Source organism: Notechis scutatus, chromosome 2, assembly GCF_049901735.1.
Source record: "Notechis scutatus isolate UNSWTSFEM ecotype Mainland chromosome 2, rNotScu1.2, whole genome shotgun sequence".
Lineage (NCBI taxonomy): Eukaryota > Metazoa > Chordata > Lepidosauria > Squamata > Elapidae > Notechis > Notechis scutatus.
In genome coordinates, this window is record NC_142010.1 from 34,925,188 (window position 1) to 34,942,572 (window position 17,385).

The 17,385-nt window shown below is 41.2% G+C and overlaps 1 protein-coding gene across 3 annotated transcripts in view; it reads right to left on the reverse strand.

Moving 5' to 3' along the window:
- Positions 1–17,385, reverse strand: part of LRIG1 (leucine rich repeats and immunoglobulin like domains 1) — a 139,765-nt gene that overhangs the window by 5,211 nt on the left and 117,169 nt on the right. For 2 of the 3 annotated variants that reach the window (XM_026679398.2, XM_087954579.1), the window contains exons 11-18: positions 15,938–16,009; positions 13,831–13,994; positions 10,034–10,354; positions 8,417–8,698; positions 7,359–7,778; positions 5,646–5,762; positions 2,533–2,679; positions 1,014–1,310 (exon numbers count right to left, since the gene is read on the reverse strand). In XM_026679398.2, coding sequence (XP_026535183.2) covers positions 1,014–1,310; positions 2,533–2,679; positions 5,646–5,762; positions 7,359–7,778; positions 8,417–8,698; positions 10,034–10,354; positions 13,831–13,994; positions 15,938–16,009 — 1,820 coding nt within the window. The remainder of the gene's footprint in view (positions 1–1,013; positions 1,311–2,532; positions 2,680–5,645; positions 5,763–7,358; positions 7,779–8,416; positions 8,699–10,033; positions 10,355–13,830; positions 13,995–15,937; positions 16,010–17,385) is intronic. The other variant, XM_026679408.2, reaches the window with a different exon arrangement.

Consider the following 17,385-nt stretch of genomic DNA (forward strand, 5'->3'; position numbering starts at 1 on the left):
AACCCATTTTCATGTTCTTCTTTCTGCTCTATTGCACTTGTGGCTCTAGGGAGGCAGCAGCTCCTGCCAACTTCTTACAGTGTTCTTACATAAAACTTCTTACATGATATCCCAAGAAGTGCTTTGCTCTCTCCAATTATTTTCATGTTTGCAGGTCAAACATGAACTTTTTATATTCATTTTTTAAAGGAACATTAATTCTTCATTTACATTCAAGGTTACCAAATACTCTATACTGAGCCATACCACTACTCAAAACTTTGATTTAGATTTGTTGTTCTATTGTTTTACGATACTTTCTGGATAATAGGTTTACTATAGCAATCTATTTTTTTCCTCTTTACTAAAACACTCAGTTCTCATATTCTTTGCCAGAAATATTTTGGCTTCCAACAGTCTTCCTGGGCAAAAATGCTGACTAAAAAAAAACAAAAAAAACAAGAGCCAATCTTGGTTTCCTATTTATTTTCCAGGGGGGCTCCTCTGTATTTCTAGAATAAAAACTAAATATAAGATTAAAAACTCTAAAAGGATCACTTGAAGGAAAAGGATGGATCAATCTGAAACAGATCTTAGCTAGGGCTATCATATCTGGGCTAGAAAAATCCAAATGGCCACTAGATGGCAGCAAAGAGTACACAGTCATACCTAAACTTCCGTCTGTCCCTCACCCACCTGCCATTTTAAATGCAGAGAAATCTATTTGTCTCTCGCCTTTTTACTTTTTAAAATAACTCAAGGCAGCGAACATAACCAACACACCTTCCTCCCCCTGTTGTCGCCACCACAACCTTGTGAGGCGAGTTGGACAGAGTGTGTGTGAGACTTGCTCAAGGTCACCCTGTTGGGCTTTCATGTCTAAAGTGGGACTAGAACTCCCAGTCTCCCGCTTTCGTCAGACACATTCACCTCTAGACTTAATGAGAGAGATGAGCATGACTGACTTCCAAAAGGTAACCTGGAAAGTGTGGGAGGTATTTTAAGAAACGAACCTCCCAAATAGGCACACATACCTTTGCTGTCTTCTAGCGGTAGCTTGCTAGGGCAAGCCGTTGACATCCTGTCATGATTGCTAGGATAAATAGTGCCACTGACATCTGATTTTCTACTGTCCGTATTCGTGCTGCACTTCAGAGGGCTAGAACAGTTAGTTGTTAGTATGCCGTCATGCTTGTCGGAGTCCTTGCTACTGGGAGCATTTGGAGTCATGGCTTCTGCAGCCAGAGAATAATAATCTGGGCTCTTGGGATAAACATTCTTGATATCCACGCTTCCATCGCAGTCAGTGTATGCGGCAGGCAAGCTATAGGCTGGAGACAGAAAGAAAAACAGATCTAACAAATTGGAATTATATTCAGGTAGAAGAAATACCAATGGTTTCTTGAATCTACTTGCCACTCATAGATATGCCAAGTATATTCTGGGTCAATGACCCAAATTCCCCATGAACAAGGAGGACTGGTTAGGAATTCTGGAGTTTTCAACCTAGGGAAAGATTGTGTTTCATGCTAGAGAGCCCCATTGGTTGTTCTACAGAGCTGGGCACAGTTCTTTAGAACTACAGGTAGTCCTCGACTTAGAGACGTTTATTTAGTGACCACTCAAAATCACAACAGCACTGAAAAAAGTGACTTCTGACCATTTTTCACAATTAAGATGGTTGCAGTATTCCCGTGATCAAAATTTGGATGCTTGGCAACTGGTATGTATTTTGGATGGTTGCAGCGTCTGGGGGACATGGGATCACCTTTTGCAACCTTCTGGCAAACAAAGCCAACGGAGAAGCCAGATTCACTTAACAACGTCCATGATACGGACTTCACTGCAGTGATTCCACTTAACAACCATGGCAAGAATCGGAGCTGAAATGGGGCAAAACTCACTTAACAAATTTCTCACTTAGCAACATACATTTTGGTCTCTATTGTGATCCAAAGTCGAGGGCTACCTGTTTACATTTGGAGGGCTATGAACTAATACATTTAATTGAAATAATTATGTGTCACTGTGAAGATCAATTAAAAAACCCTACCTACTCAATGCAAAGTATTGCTGAAAGACTCTGAAGATTTATACTCTTCTTAAACAGTATTTGAAATGACAGGATCCACATATCACCCAACATTTCCACATGTCTGCTCCTCATTTCTACTTTAGCAACTCCTATTTGTCAATAAAAATCCTTAGGTTAGGATGGGGTGAAGACTGGATTGGTGGTTCTGGCGTCTTGGTGGAAACACAACAGTATGTTTTTATATTATATGCTTTTCTGGTTGTTGTGAACCGCACGGAATCATTATATATGTGTGTGAGACAGGCAGCTCCATAGGTTCTTTATATAAATAAAATAATGTTTAAGAAAATATGTAAATTATACAAGGGCAGTTTTTTTTAAGAGTATAATCATTAGGGACAGTCTGCTATTTCATAAAAGAGATGGGAGAGAGCTCATCCCTGATAAAAAGTGTTAAGAGGAACATTTTTCAAAGTCAAAACTGTTGCCTACGTCTGCTTTATGTCTACTCCCCATACCTGTCTTGTCTGTAAGAAGCGTCCTATCGGGAATGTCTTCTCTTTTCCAAGACTCTTTATTATAGCCCAAGCATATCTTTGGCTGCCGGTAAATGACAGAGTGAGCATCGCCCTCTACATCCCTTCCTCTGCTGAGCTGGCAAATACCTGTAACCGAATGGTAAAGATGTTGTCTAACTGCAGGCATGGCCAACTTTTATAGATAAAGATACTCTACGAGAATGAAAGTTCATTCTCCAAGCTTCTGGGTTGGTTTCCGAACAGTTCCTTGCCAGGTGAGGTATAACATCTTCAGCAGAGTTTAGGGGATATCAGTGTTCCTCAGTTTAGAAGTATAGAATAACAGAGCTAGTTGGAAGGGACCTTGGAGGTCTTCTAGTCCAACCCACTGCTTAGGCAAGAAAACTTATACCATTTCAACCAAATGGTGTCCAATCTCCTCTTTAAAACTTCCAGTGTTGTAGCATTCACAACTTCTGGAGGCAAGTTGTTCCACTGATTAATTGTTCTAACTCTCAGGAAATTTCTCTTTAGTTCTAGATTGCTTCTCTCCTTATTAGTTTGCACCCATTGCTTCTTGTCCTGCCCTCAGGTGCTTTGGAGAATAGCTTGACTCCTTCTTCTTTGTAGCAACCCTTGAGATATTGGAACACTGTTATCATGTCACCCCTAGTCCTTTTCATCAGACTAGACATACCCAATTCCAGCAACTGTTCTTCATATGTTTTAGCCTCCAGTCCCCCAATCATCTTTGTTGCTCTTCTCTGCACTCTTTCTAGAGTCTCACCATCTTTTTTCACATCGTGGCAACCAAAACTGGATGCAGTATTCCAAGTGTGGCCTTACCAAGGCATTATAAGAGCTTCAGGTCTGGGTGTGTCAAGTGAGGGTCTAGTGATGGCTCAGCTGTGAGTTATCAGTGAGTCTTGTGTTGGGTCTTGTGATAAGGAGATTACATCAGCTCAGAGTCAATGGGGGGCGAACTGCTGATGGGGGGGGGGGGTTGTGTGGGTTGGCTGAAGGGTTCGTAGGCTGATTGTAGGTCCATGTGACTGTTGATGGAATTGATTGTGGAGTGCCAGACTTCAATGAACTCACCAGTCTGGCGGATGCTAGCATGGCCAATGATTTTTTTTGTCCAATTGAACTGGTGCTTTTTGGTGTCGGTGTGGGTAGAGATTAAGGATTTGGGATTATGGCGTTTGACTGCCAGTTGGTGTTCGTGGATCCTGGTTTTTGATTGACGTGAAGTTTGTCCAACTCAGAAGCTCGGAGAACAAACCTTCACCTTCACCCTACACCCAAGGTACAGATATTCACCACTATTGCAAAAGATGTCTATTCAGAGGTGGTATTCATCAGGTTCTGACCAGTTTTGGAGAACTGGCAGTGGAAATTTTGAGTAGTTCGGAGAACCAGCAAATACCACCTCTGACTGGCCCTGTCCCCATCTATTCTCTGCCTCCTGAGTCCCAGATGATTGGCTGGTTCTTCTTTCGTTGGCTTGCACAGGAGAACAGAGCTGGAAAGCACGTTGGTGGAGTGGGGAGGGAACGGGATTTTGCAGTATCCTTTCCCTGCCATGCCCACCAAGCCACACCCACAGAACCGGTAGTAAAAAATTTTGAATCCCGCCACTGGTTCTATTCTCAACAGAATATGGAACAGGTGGGAAGACTCCAAAGTTCATTTGAGGGATTTAGCAGATTACGTCTACGTGTGTTTGCCTAGATTACCGGTAGTCCTCGAATTAAGAATGTAATGGAGCCTGCTTGTAAGTTGCAACTGTCATAAAACAGGTCACCCATGTGACCAACCCAATTTTAGGATCTTTTTGCATCAGTTATTAAGTGAATGCCACGGTCATTAAGTGAACTCGCAGGCATTAAGCAAGCCAATGGTTTGCAATGGGCCAGTTTTGCAAAATGATCATACCCTGGGATTTGGCAAATGGCCATAAATGTGGGCTGGTTGCCAAGTGCCCACCAGATGACTGTGTGTGTGTGTGTGTGTGTCAAAACTTTGGTCATAAGTACTCCTGGGGAGGTCCATCATAACTTCAAATGGTTGCTATGCAAGGACTAATTGTACTTATGTGATTATCAGCTTTATTGCCCCTGATGTCTTTCATGGTCATAAGTTGAGCACTACCTATATAGTGTTTTACAATTAAAAAGACACAGGTAGTCCTTGATTTACAACCACAATTGAGCCCAAAATTTCTGCTGCTAAATGAAATGAGTTTTGCCCCCATTGTACGACCTTTTTTGCCACAGTTGTTAAGTGAATCCCTGCAGCTGTTAAGTTAATAACAGGGTTGTTAAGTGAATCAGGCTTCCCCATTGACTTTGCTTGTCAGAAGGTCGCAAGAGGTGATCTCGCATGACCCTGGGACACTGCAGCCGTCATAAACATGAGCCAGATGCCCAGCATCCAAATTTTGATCACGTGATCATGGGGATTCTGCAATGGTCACAAGTGTGAAAAACTCTCACTTTTTAAAGTGATATTGTAACTTTGAATGGTCACTAAATGAACTATTATTAAATTGAGGACTAACGATAGATAGATAGATAGATAGATAGATAAGATAGATAGATAGATAGATAGATAGATAGATAGATAGATAGATAGATATAGAGAGAGAAAAAGAAGAGAGAGAAAGAGAGAGGAGAGGGAGGGAGAGGGAGGGAGGGAGAGAGAGAGACAGAGACAGAGACAGAGACAGAGAGAGAGAGAGAGGAGAGAGGAGAGAGGGAGGAGGGAGGGAGGGAGAGAGAGAGAGAGAGAGAGAGAGAGAGATGTGATAGAAATGGTCTGGTGATCAGTGATAAACTCTACAGATTTAAGGCTTTTTCCTCCTCAGGCAAAGCTGCAAATATAGGCTGATTTACTTTATATACCCAACCTGTTTTCTTGTCTTTTGTTATGTGTCAGCTATGTGTCAGTTGTGTAAGTCCCTTGAAGAACAGAAGAAACTGCTGTGTTTTTTTTCTGAACAGAAAATTTGTAATAGTTTTAGTAACAGTGTAGTTCTGAGTTTTTGGCCTGTGGTCTCTCGTAACCCCCACCCCCAAATAAATAAATACAGCACTGTTTTTTCCAAAACATACCATTGCTCTGGATTTGACCATTGGGCTGCTGACTGTTTTCCACACTCTCTTGTCGATCTGAAAGTGTTCCCTGGGAGGACAGACAGCTTGGCACGTCAGGTGGTACAATAGTCTCATCTTGAAAAACAGGAAAAAGAGAGAAAACTAAAGAACCAATGTCACAATGTTAAGAGCGGTGTTGAAAATTCAGAAACAGCAGAAACCATGCTGGTTCAGGAATTCTGGGAGCTGAAATCCACAGATCATAAGGTTGGCATAATTATCTAGTCCTGATCTAAACAAATTGGGAATTGTGTAGCAATAGCACTTATAGACTTATGTGCCGCTTCACAGTGCTTTTACAGCCTTCTCTAAGTTGTTTACAGCAGGGGTCCCCAACCACCGGTCCACGGACCGGTACCGGTCCGTGGAACAAATCCTACCGGGCCGCTGGTTTGCTGGCGCCGCCATCTTGTTTTGATGAAAAAGTGCTTCCGGTGAGCTTTTCCGGGTAGAAAGCTCACGGAAGCACTTTTCATCAAAACAAGATGGCGGCGCCAGCTGATGCCGGTACCGGGCCGCAGCATAAAAAAGGTTGGGGACCACTGGTTTACAGAATCAGCCTATTGCCCTCAACAATCTGGGTCCTCATTTTACCCACCTTGGAAGGACGGAAGGCTGAGTCAACCCAGTTCTAGGCACCATTATATTCCCAAAAATGATATTAAATGATGGCTGGGAATGTCTGGAAATTACATTAACCAGGAAAGACTCTATAGATTCCAGGAATAAATAAAGCAACATTCTGAGGGGCTGCCCTAAACATTTAGCCCTGTCAATATAAAGTTAATTGAGATATTCCCACTGCATTCCCATTGAAGAGGGGATGCCACTGATTTGCTCTTAACTTGCTGGCCCAATCATGGCCCATAAAAATCAGCTGATGGGTGAATCGTGGTTATATTAAGAAGCAAGGTGTGCATCTCCTTTGGAGTCACATTTCAAGAGCAAAAGCTCTTGCTTGAATAAAAGAACTACAGCTTTATTATATATCACCTAACCAACAATTTAATAAAAAAAAACATGCCTTCTGTTTTGTGGTACTGAGATAGGGCAGTTTCATTTTTAGGTAATACTCTTTCTTGGTTGGCAAGTAGAATGTCTTTGACAAAAGTGAGAGCACAGAAATTAACAAGCAGCAGATAGTAACAAGGCATATATTCAAATTATTGTAATGCTTTTTATGAGAAAAGAGCATCATAGTAGATGGGTATTTTAACAGCCCTTGAATTTTTGAGCTGGAAAGAAGGCTTTCTACAAAGCAAATTTAGGATAATAGTTAAAACTGCTGGTACATAAAGCTAAGCTTAGGGATCACTTGCAATCACTTGGAAGGATGTGCAATTCTTGGAAAGATGGGTTGGATATATGTGAAGACAAACCTATGAATTATGCAAATACTTAGCAATTCCACTTGGAACTGCCCACTATCTACGCAGAAGAACAAAGCCAATCTGCTTTTCAAACTTTTAACATTGTGCTCAATGGAGATGAAGCATTAGGAAGGCCATCTGGCCAGTAAATGCTCCACTCCGCTCAGTCACACCAACTCCACCCCAAATAAAGAGATCAGAAAGGGTCATAAAAAGAAGGGAAAAAACCGCAGAGAAGACGAGAAAAGTTATTTCTTATGATGTAGTGCTCTGGCAACCAAAAACAATATTTTGGACTAACCTGTGTTTGTGACACTGTATTCTTCACTCTTCTTTCTGGTCTGATAGATGATACACACCCAAACCAGAGATGTTAAGACGATGCTACAGACTACAGCAATAGTCATGATTCCAAAAGTGGTTCCATCTTTCCGGCAGCCAAGTGAAGGCAATACGCTCACTTGGCTGTGTGCCCGTTCCGTTCCAACTGTATTTGAGATTTCACACGTGTACTTCCCAGCATCTTCTAACACAACGTTGCGGACAATAAGCAGCTGGTTGCCTGGAGTAAAGTGATGCCTCTCGGTCACAGTCAGGGAATGGTCGCCCTTCAGCCAGTTAATGCGTGGAGGTGGACTTCCAGTTGCTTTGCATTGCAGGACCACGGTTTCACCGACAGACACAACACGGTCCTCCAATGGGTGAACCAAACTTGGAGTCTCTGCAAGATTCCGAAAAGAAATGATACTGCATAAATGACGTCATTCCATTTCTGATGACATCTAGGAAGGGCCATTCTGGCATGCAGGGTTCCTTTACTCTTCCATTCTGAACTCCAGGTAGTTCTCACTTCATGACCAGTCACTCAGCAGATTTAGCAGTACTTACAGTACTTAGTTCCAGAGTTCCAGTGGCTAATTCTCCACCACCATCACCCACCCAGCCTCCATCACGAAATCACATTTTGGATGCTTGGCCACCGGCTCCCATTCTATGACCAATCCAGGCATCTGTGCCGTATCCTATCCTTACCCACTTGATTTATTGCTCCTGAGTTTTAAAGTTTGCCTCTTTAAATTTCACCCTCTTAATTTTCAATGTACTTCTCTAGGGCTGGGGTATCAAACTTGCAGCCCACAGGGTCACACATTAGCCAGCCCATGTGTCATACATTGGCCATGTCCACCCCCATTTTAGTGACGGGGAAAAAAGTCGCCACATGTCATGTGACAATGTGACGACATGAGATTGAGACCCCTGCTCTAGGGGATCCTTTTGGAAATATTGTTCTTTTTTTTTCTTCTCTTCTTCAGTAAAGGTGATCTACAAACTTTTCTTTGATCCATAAGCATTTCTTACCCAGCACGGTCAGGGTGGCATTGGCTGACACGGAACCCGCGGAGTTCTGAGCGGTGCAGCTGTAAACGCCCATGTCGTCTATCTTCACATCGGTGATGAAAAAGACATCGTCGTCGGGCATGACGTGCATGCGACGCTCTCGAGCTGCAGGGAAGTCTGTCCCGCCATCCTTCTGCCAAGCAATCTGCGGAAGGGGATGCCCGCGAGCAGCACATTCCAACCGAGCAGTTGTTCCAGTGCGGGCTGCAACGTCGTAGGGAGTTTTGAGGAAAGACGGCAGCACTGTGGAAAACAAAGAGAGCGATTGTACCCTCAAGCTAGTAAAGAATATCTGCTGGGCATCTCGAGCGTAAATAGGGAGTGGTGTGTGGCCTAGAGGTGGAGCTCTTGCCTCACAATCAGGAGGCTGTGAGTTCAATCCTAGGTGGAGGCGGTTATTTCTCTCTTTGGGCACACTGAGAATATAGCTGCTGAATAAAACTCCGCACTGGCGACAGGAAGGGCACCTGGCCAGCAAACACTCAGCTCCATTCAGTTGTCCAGACTCCACCCTGCAAGGGGATTGTGGGGTTGTTAAAAGAGGAGGAGGAGGAGGATCTCGAGTGCAAATAGGACTCAATCTTTTTTCTTTTTCTTTTTTGCTGAAACTTGTTAAGTTCCTCTAACTTGCTGGAGGCATGGCCATGAATTTGGAACAAGCTTTCTTAAGAAAGAAAGAAAGAAAGAAAGAAAGAAAGAAAGAAAGAGAAAAAGAAATAAAGAGAAAAAGAAAGCAGTAAGAAAAGACAGAAAGAAAGAAGGAAGGAAGGAAGAAAGACAGACGGAGGGAAGGAAGGAAGGAAGGAAGGAAGGAAGGAAGGAAGGAAGGAAGGAAGGAAGGAAGGAAGGAAGGAAAAGAGGGAGGGAGGGAGGGAGGGAGGAAGGAAGGAAGGAAGGAAGGAAGGAAGGAAGGAAGGAAGGAAGAAATTTATAGGGATGCAATTTGACCATAGACCTCAACCCCTTCATTCAGTGCAGCTTACAGGTCAGCATTCAGTTCCTATGACATTATTAAATTAAAACACATGACTCCAAAGGAGTTTAAGTCAATTTAAGAAGTGCCGGAGACTAACACTTAGATAAAGGCAATGGGAAAAATCCCAATGAGCCAAGCCAATGTTTATAAGACTGATGCATCTTAATTCTCACTACTTACGCAGGAGAATAGTTTTTATGCAATGGCAAGCTAATCCTTTGTGCAATAAACTAGAAAGGAGTTATTATTGGTGTTCACAACACTTTGGAGTCATTTCCCTTGTTGTTGCTCTGCTTTAACGCATTGTTTCTCAATCCTGACAGCTTAAGATGCGTAAAGGTGAAGAAACACTGCTCTAATATTTACATTTAGAAAGAGAAAGGGGCTTCGGTCCTTTTTCTCCATCCTCCAGATGTGGGGGCTTGAATTCTCAGAAACTTAGCAGAATCCTAGCTGCAGAAGTCTGGTAGCCAAAGTTCACATACCTGGCTGGAACGTTTTCAAGGTAAAGGAAGCTGCTTCACAGCATTATAGTAATAAAAATAGGAAAAGCTCATTTCTATAACGCAGACAATATTCAAGCCACGTTTTTCCTCACTCACCATTAACAATAAGCTGCGCCTTTTGAGAATAGGTAGAGCCAAAATGATTGGTAATGATGCACTGGTAGCGTCCCTCGTGGGAAAAAGTGACACGGCGCAAGTGCAGAATGGTAGTGTACTCTATCACCACCCCATCCCTGGCTCGGACGTGGGCAAAGTTCTCCATCTCGGCATGGTGCAGAATCTCACTGTCCTTCTTCCAGGCAAAAGTCATCGGAGAGCTGCTACTACTGGCTGCGGAGCAGGTCAGGCGGATGTCTTTGCCCAGGACAGTGATGGTAGTTTCCGGTTCGATGATAATTTTGGGTTTGGGAAAATCGTCTGGAAAAGAAATAAACCATTCCCTCTTTTTAAAAGGATGCAAGGGGATCCAAAAACACGCCAGCAAGCTTCAGTTGACTGCCATTAAGAAAAGCAACCCCCTTCTGCTAACCTCCGACAATGAAAATTAAAATACAGTACACCTGCATGCTTTATCTCAATCCCTGTTCTCCATCTCCATTGCGTTTCTTATAGAATGTCACTTTCCTGAAAAGGCAAGATGCCACGGATGCATCCATTCAGTGTTTCTGGGAAACAATAGCACAGAAAATAGTTACTAACTTCCTCCAGGATGCTGTTTGTTTGTTTGTTTGCTTCTCTGTCCGTCCCTTCAGTTCTGAAACATTCCTCACTGGTCCCCATCCAAATAGTAACTAGACCTGATCCTCTCACCTACAACTGGTACTTGCTTAACGTCTGATCAGTTACAGCAGACTAAAAAAAAAAAAAGGATTGGACAATCATTTAGAGGGTTTCCTGCTTGGGGATTAGACTAGCAGACCTCCAAGGTCCCTTCCAACTCTATTATTCTGCTAACTTACTTATGACTCAATTACAACTTCCACACACATATGATCTGCAGTTATACGATCGTGTTTTAGGCACCAAACAACTGGCTCACGTTTATGTCATGTAACTTTTTTGCCAGTTTCCAGTGTTTCTTGCTAGTTTTTTTGGCAAAAACTGCCCATTTGGGAGAATGGATTTGCTCAACAATCACGTGGTTCACTAAATGACCACATGGTTTACAACTGGATGCTTAGCTTAATGACTTGCTTTACAACCGGTGGTAAAAATGGCCATAAAATCAAATCAGGTCACATGGCGACATGTTTAACTACCACAATGACTTAGGAGTAAAATTCCAGCCACCAATTGCAGTTGTTAAGTGAGGATTACTTGCGTTTACAATATTTGCATTGATGTGGCTACTGCTGCCTGTTCCCCTTCGCATGAAATTAAATTGAGCGGTAATAGACCTTATGAAAAACCCCAGTAGGAAGTTGAAACAGGGGATATATAGGTCCTAAGAAACAACTGTGGGATAACTTACAATAAGATAGCCTATCCTAACAAAAAACATACTACAAAAATTACGATATTAAAATCCTTACCACTTATCACTAATTCCAAAACATGCAGTAAAAAAATGGTGTGTGTGTGTGTGTGTGTGTGTGTGTGTGTGTGTGCGGTATGTATATAAGAGATACACACATGCATCTCTTATATAAAGCCGCAAAGAATGTCAATTCAGTAAGTAGCCAATGGAAAAAAATATAGCATTTCCCTTCCTTAATTACAGGCTTCCAGACTGCAAGAGGCTCTGTGTAGGGGAAGGGATCCTTCACTTGGGAAGTCCACATGTCAAAATCAAGGCTTTAGTATAAGCTACGAAGAGTACAAGGAGTTTCTCAAACACGGCACCTGCCACGGGCAGCCTCGAATGACCATCCACAGAAGACAGGCATTCATGTTTAAATTTGTGCCTCTGCATTGGCCCAAGAGGTGACAACAATCACTCCTGGTGCAGTTAGACATTTGGGCTTCCAGATCTACCTAGTAATGGCTGGCTCAGGAATTCTGGGAGTTGAAGTCCATGGGCCATAAAGTCTCCCCCTCCCCCCCACTTAATGTCTGGGAGAAGAGACTGCAACAGGCTGTAACATTGGGTTGAGGGGGGGGAGGATTGGTACAGTGGATAAGCCGGGCACAGCAAGAGGAGGGGTGGGAAATTTATAGTATCCCAAACCCAAAACATCTGTGCCTCTGAAGAGGGCAGGCAGACAGACAAGCTATCTTCTAGCACATTCCAGGCATGAGAGAAAAGGCCACATGACTCAGCTGCTCTGCCACAACCAGTAGCTTTGCTTTGAGTGACAGGAACAGCAGTGAGTCCCTGCCCCTTACCCCTCGCCTCTCCAAGAGAGGCAGTACATTGTTGGGGGATGTGACAACTCCACACAACTGGCAGTTGTTGCTAGACCAAGAGATTTTCCACGGCCTTGTCTATTTGCGGCTACTTAAATTGCCATTTTTAATAAGATGAAGAAGGTGACACGTGTTACATAAATGCAGTTATTTTGGCATGCTGCCTCGGGAATTCTGGGAGTTGAAATCCATGCGTCCTTATGTTGCTGAGGCTGAGAAACATTGCTCTAACCTCATGCAGTACACAAGGGATGCCAAATAGGGCAGGTGCATTCATTATTAATATTTGTTTAAAAAAAAATGTATCCCTCCTCAAAAAAAAACAAAAAAAAAACAAGGTAGGTGGTAGAACAACATTGCATTCTTGCAAAACAGGGAAGATAATTTTCAATTCAATTGGGATACTTTAATCGGGATGATTAATTGTGTCTAATTTCTAATGCTTCAATATTCTATCTAATTTCTTGCCTAGGCTTTACCTTACGAATGTACCTTGGGAAGGTTAGAAGTCTATACAAAAAAGGAAAGACCTCTCGGATTCTATTATTCTCCATGTAAAACTAAAAAGTCTTTAAAATTTTGCTTTTGCCCCAGGAGATTCCTAGATCCACCCACTTTAAGACTTTCACTGCTGGTTCTTAAAAATCGTAACAATCCAAACTCTACAGATTTCGCTCACTTCCCCTCAATCACACTAATTGAAACCAGTCCCATACACTCTGACAAGTTGAAACTCCATCACCCCAACAACACCTGCATTAATTGTGGTGTCTAATTTAGAGCTGATGCAAGAAACTTTACCCTCAAAATCCAAAGTAGGCTACTGAATGGGTATCAGATGAGTCTGCCTCATGACTAGATCTGAGCTGCCCACAAAATAAGACGCAAATTATTCACCTATGCTTGTAAGGATTTCATTTTCTCTGCTATTGGCTCTCAAGTACTGGTACCAAAGCACATTTTATGAAGTCCGCTTCCTTTTTCACACTTCCTGTACTGATGTGATAATTCCTACTTGTCCATTGAGAGGAGTTAGCCATGTTTTGAGTACTCGAAGTAGCATAAAACAAACTAAAGGAATGCACAAATAACAAAAGCTGGGAAGAGCCTTCCTTTAATAAGAGCAAATAAAACCATTTTTTTTTTGTGCTGGAAGAAAAGTCAAATAAATCAGAAAAATCAGCAGCTGGAAAAGTCAAATAAATCAAGAAAAATCAACCAAGCTGGAGCCCAAATTAAAATGAATCAAAGCAGGATATGCTATTCAGAAAGGGTTATTGCTTTCTCATCCAAACTCTAACCCCTTCTATCATCAAATTTCCATGACCACCAAATGAGTCTCCGAGCTCATTTGGGATCACTGCCCCCGATAGATGTTGTGAATATGATTTACAGTTCTTGTCGATGGTGAAGGCAGACCACAAAAGGAGATGCTGCACTCCACTGCACATGAAATAATAAGCTGACCACAAAATACATAGTCATTCCTGTGTCAGGGCTACCCTCCAAAGCAACCTCAAAATTGCCATGCAGCAGCTAAGACTCACCACATACAAAACTTTCTGGGACCACTTCAAGAATATTTTTGCCCTTTAATGATTCCGGATGGGCACAGGTGGCTTCCACAAACAGCTGTTGTTTTTTCTTGGTTAACCAAAGTGGCAACCACTTGAGCTGACAATCACAGAGGAAGCTCTCGCTGTTGATACGGCTAGGAGAAAGCAAAGAAAACAACGAAAAGAATAAAATGTTTTCACAAAACTTGCAACAGAAGTGTTAAAAACGTTCATAAGACAAGTGTGTGAAGACGATCTGCATTAGTTCTTATATGAATGTCAGCCTTGGATCGAATTATTCAATACTGTGCCTCCACGTCAGTCCAACACATAGAATAGAATAGAATAGAATAGAATAGAATAGAATAGAATAGAATAGAATAGAATAGAATAGAATAGAATAGAATAGAATAGAATAGAATAGAATAGAATAGAATAGAATAGAATAGAATAGGAATAGGAATAGGAATAGGAATAGAATGCACAAAGAAGGCTTTGCTCATACAGCTTTCCAAACTGATTCCTTTAACCATATGAATCCAAACAGATTCATACAAGGCTATTGTCTATAAATGGAGGGGAAGGAATTTTAATTTTACTTGGAAAAGTGCCATATAAAGATATAGGGCACAATTTAAGCAGACCATGGTCACATCCTGCGGGTGCTAATTTCATTCTTTAAAACAGTGTTTAAGTGTATATTCTGCAGTAGATTACATCTGGATAACCCCAATCTAATAGGCAAGTAATAACACTTCTAAAAGGGAGAAGTTCAAAATTTAAAGATGGAAAAATTACCAAAAACATATTTGAAATTCAGAATGTAAGAAAACTAGTTTAGCGATAACCACATATATATTTAATCCAGCATTTTCCTTTCCACAACAGCTATCAGAATTATTTGGGAAGCTCTCAAGCACAGCATAAAGTATTGCGTATTGTGACATATAATTTTGACTTTTGCTGCATAGCAGCTGATATTTATTAGCATGACAATTAGCTTTTGAGAAATTCCCTATTTCAGTCATTACTAAACGTATTCTTCTTTAAGCTTTTGATTTATACTTAAAACCTAGTTTAGTCTAGATTTATACTTAAAAACCCTTTTGATTTATACTTAAAACCTAGGTCATCAATTCCTTTTGAGGTAGATCATCCAAATTACTTTGTATATTTCTAAATGACTGTCCCAATACCTGAAGTGAAAATGAATACGCCCTTTAAATCTACAAATATCTGTTATTTCATAACCATGGGTTTGCCACATGAATAAACCCTATGTTTAAATAAAATAAAGTTTAAGTGATTTGTGGTTGATTTTGGACAGAGCCATATAGGGGTCTCCCCCCCCCCCCCTTCAACAATAAACTTGTAACTTTAGCTTCTGGACATCTGTATAGGCCACACACTATTTTAAAGAGAGGGAAAGTACAGAATATACAGTATATCACAAAAGCGAATGTAACGAACAAGATTCTGTTGACATAGCTGAAGTGACAAATCTACTAACCCGTTTATAATTCTGAACTTCACTGTTTCATTGCAGACATCTCACTATCCAACTAGGTAACATCCTCAGTGCATTACCAGTTGGGTAATGAAACATCCATAAGAAGACAACTAATTTCAGAGAGCACCAAGAAACCAAGTTCATTGCCGAGTTACAAATATTCTCTTCTGCTGATACCATTTGTAATTCTCCCCTTCTTAAATGGGTTCAAGGATCAAATTCAAAGACAGCTTACTACTGAAATTTCATCATACAGATATAAAAGGGGGGGAATGAGAAGGGCAGGTATTTCACTATATGATCTACATGACTAGAGGACGGGAGTTTGGACTTCCTGAGCGCAATGGAAAAAGCAGAGCTGCAGCCCAATGAAATCAACCACAAGGAGGATCTAATTTCACTAGTTATGGAATTTTACTATCTGACATCTGCTCTCTTGCAAAAATAGCTTGTAAGAAGAAGAGTGCAGGGAACAATGGAATTATTGATAATATGGAAAAGAGCTATTGGAGGGAAGAGTTGCCAGAGGAAATGTCACAAAAACGGACCAAAATATACAGCAAACATTTATTAGGATTCATTCCTTACAGTTCTTTCAGGTTTTTCAGCTTTGCAAAGGCATCCTCTTGAATAGACCGTATGGCGTTATTCCCAAGGTTCCTATAGAAAGTAAGCATTTATTTAAATTTATAGATGTACATAGAAGAGCAACTCTGTCGGTGTAGTTTCTTTTAATACGGCACTTTGTGATTTTCCACTTACTCATAGTATCTCTGATCCTAGTAAATAGAGGAGGTGCAGAATTAGGGCTCGAATGCATTTACACATCATACTAACTTTATCAGGACATGACATAGTGAACCTCTCACCTGTCCACTTTCCCTTCCCATCCAATTTCTATTATTTTTTGTTTTACTGAATCCTAATGGTGATTAATGAAAAAAGCCCATTTTATTTATCTTATTATACAGGTAGTCCTCCCTTAAAGATTACGCTGTCAAAATTACAATGGCACTGAAAAAGTAACTTTACCACTGGTTCTTGCATTTACAATCATTGCAGCATCCCATGGTCACGGGATTGAGATTTGGGGGTTTTGCAGTCTTTATAACTGTGATCACATGGTCACATTTATGCACTTCACAGCCAGTTTATGAATAGCAGAGTCAGTGGAGAAGCTGGCAGAAAAATCACAATCACATTATATCTTGTTTAATGACCACAGGAGATTGCTTAAGGACTGTGGTGGAAGTGATGTCATAACTCTGTTGAGGTTATATAATATCTCACTAACAACCACATTATAGTTCCTATTGTGATTGTTAAGCATGGACTACCTGTATTTTATTTTATTTTTTTGCTAGCCAGTTAAGATAGCAATAGCACTTAGACTTATATACCACTTTACAGTGTTTTACAGCCCTCTCTAAGTGGTTTACAGAGTCAGCCTATTTCCCCCAACAATCTGGGTTCTCATTTTATCGACCTCAGAAGGATGAGTCAACCTTGAGACTGGTGAGAATCGAACCGCTGAACTGCTGGCAGCCAGCAGTCAGCAGAAATAGCCTGCAGTACTGCATTCAAACCACTGAGCCACTATGGCTCTTATAAGATACAGGTTAACTTCATATTATGCCTTGGAGATAAGTTTTTCAGGGCAAAACTAAAATGGAATTTGCTGCAGCTTATTGTTTTGGTTTAATGTTATATATGAACTGGCCCATGAGTAGTATTATTCTCAACCCATTATTATTATTATTATTTTAGTAGCTTAAGGTGGATTATTTTTTAAAAAAAGGATATCTGCACACATAACTCAGTTCCAATTGCTTGGTAAATTTGCCAGTATTTTAAATACCAACGTTTTTAGCATTTCATCTGGCCAATTGGTGAAAAACTGAACTTGAAGCAAAGAACACGTAGTATTTTAAACTTTAACCCCCTCCTCCACCTACCCAACCCTTTTCCAAAGGAATCCCACTCCTCCTTTGCAATAAGATTTGGGCAAGATAGAAAGAAGAGAGAGAAGAGAATTT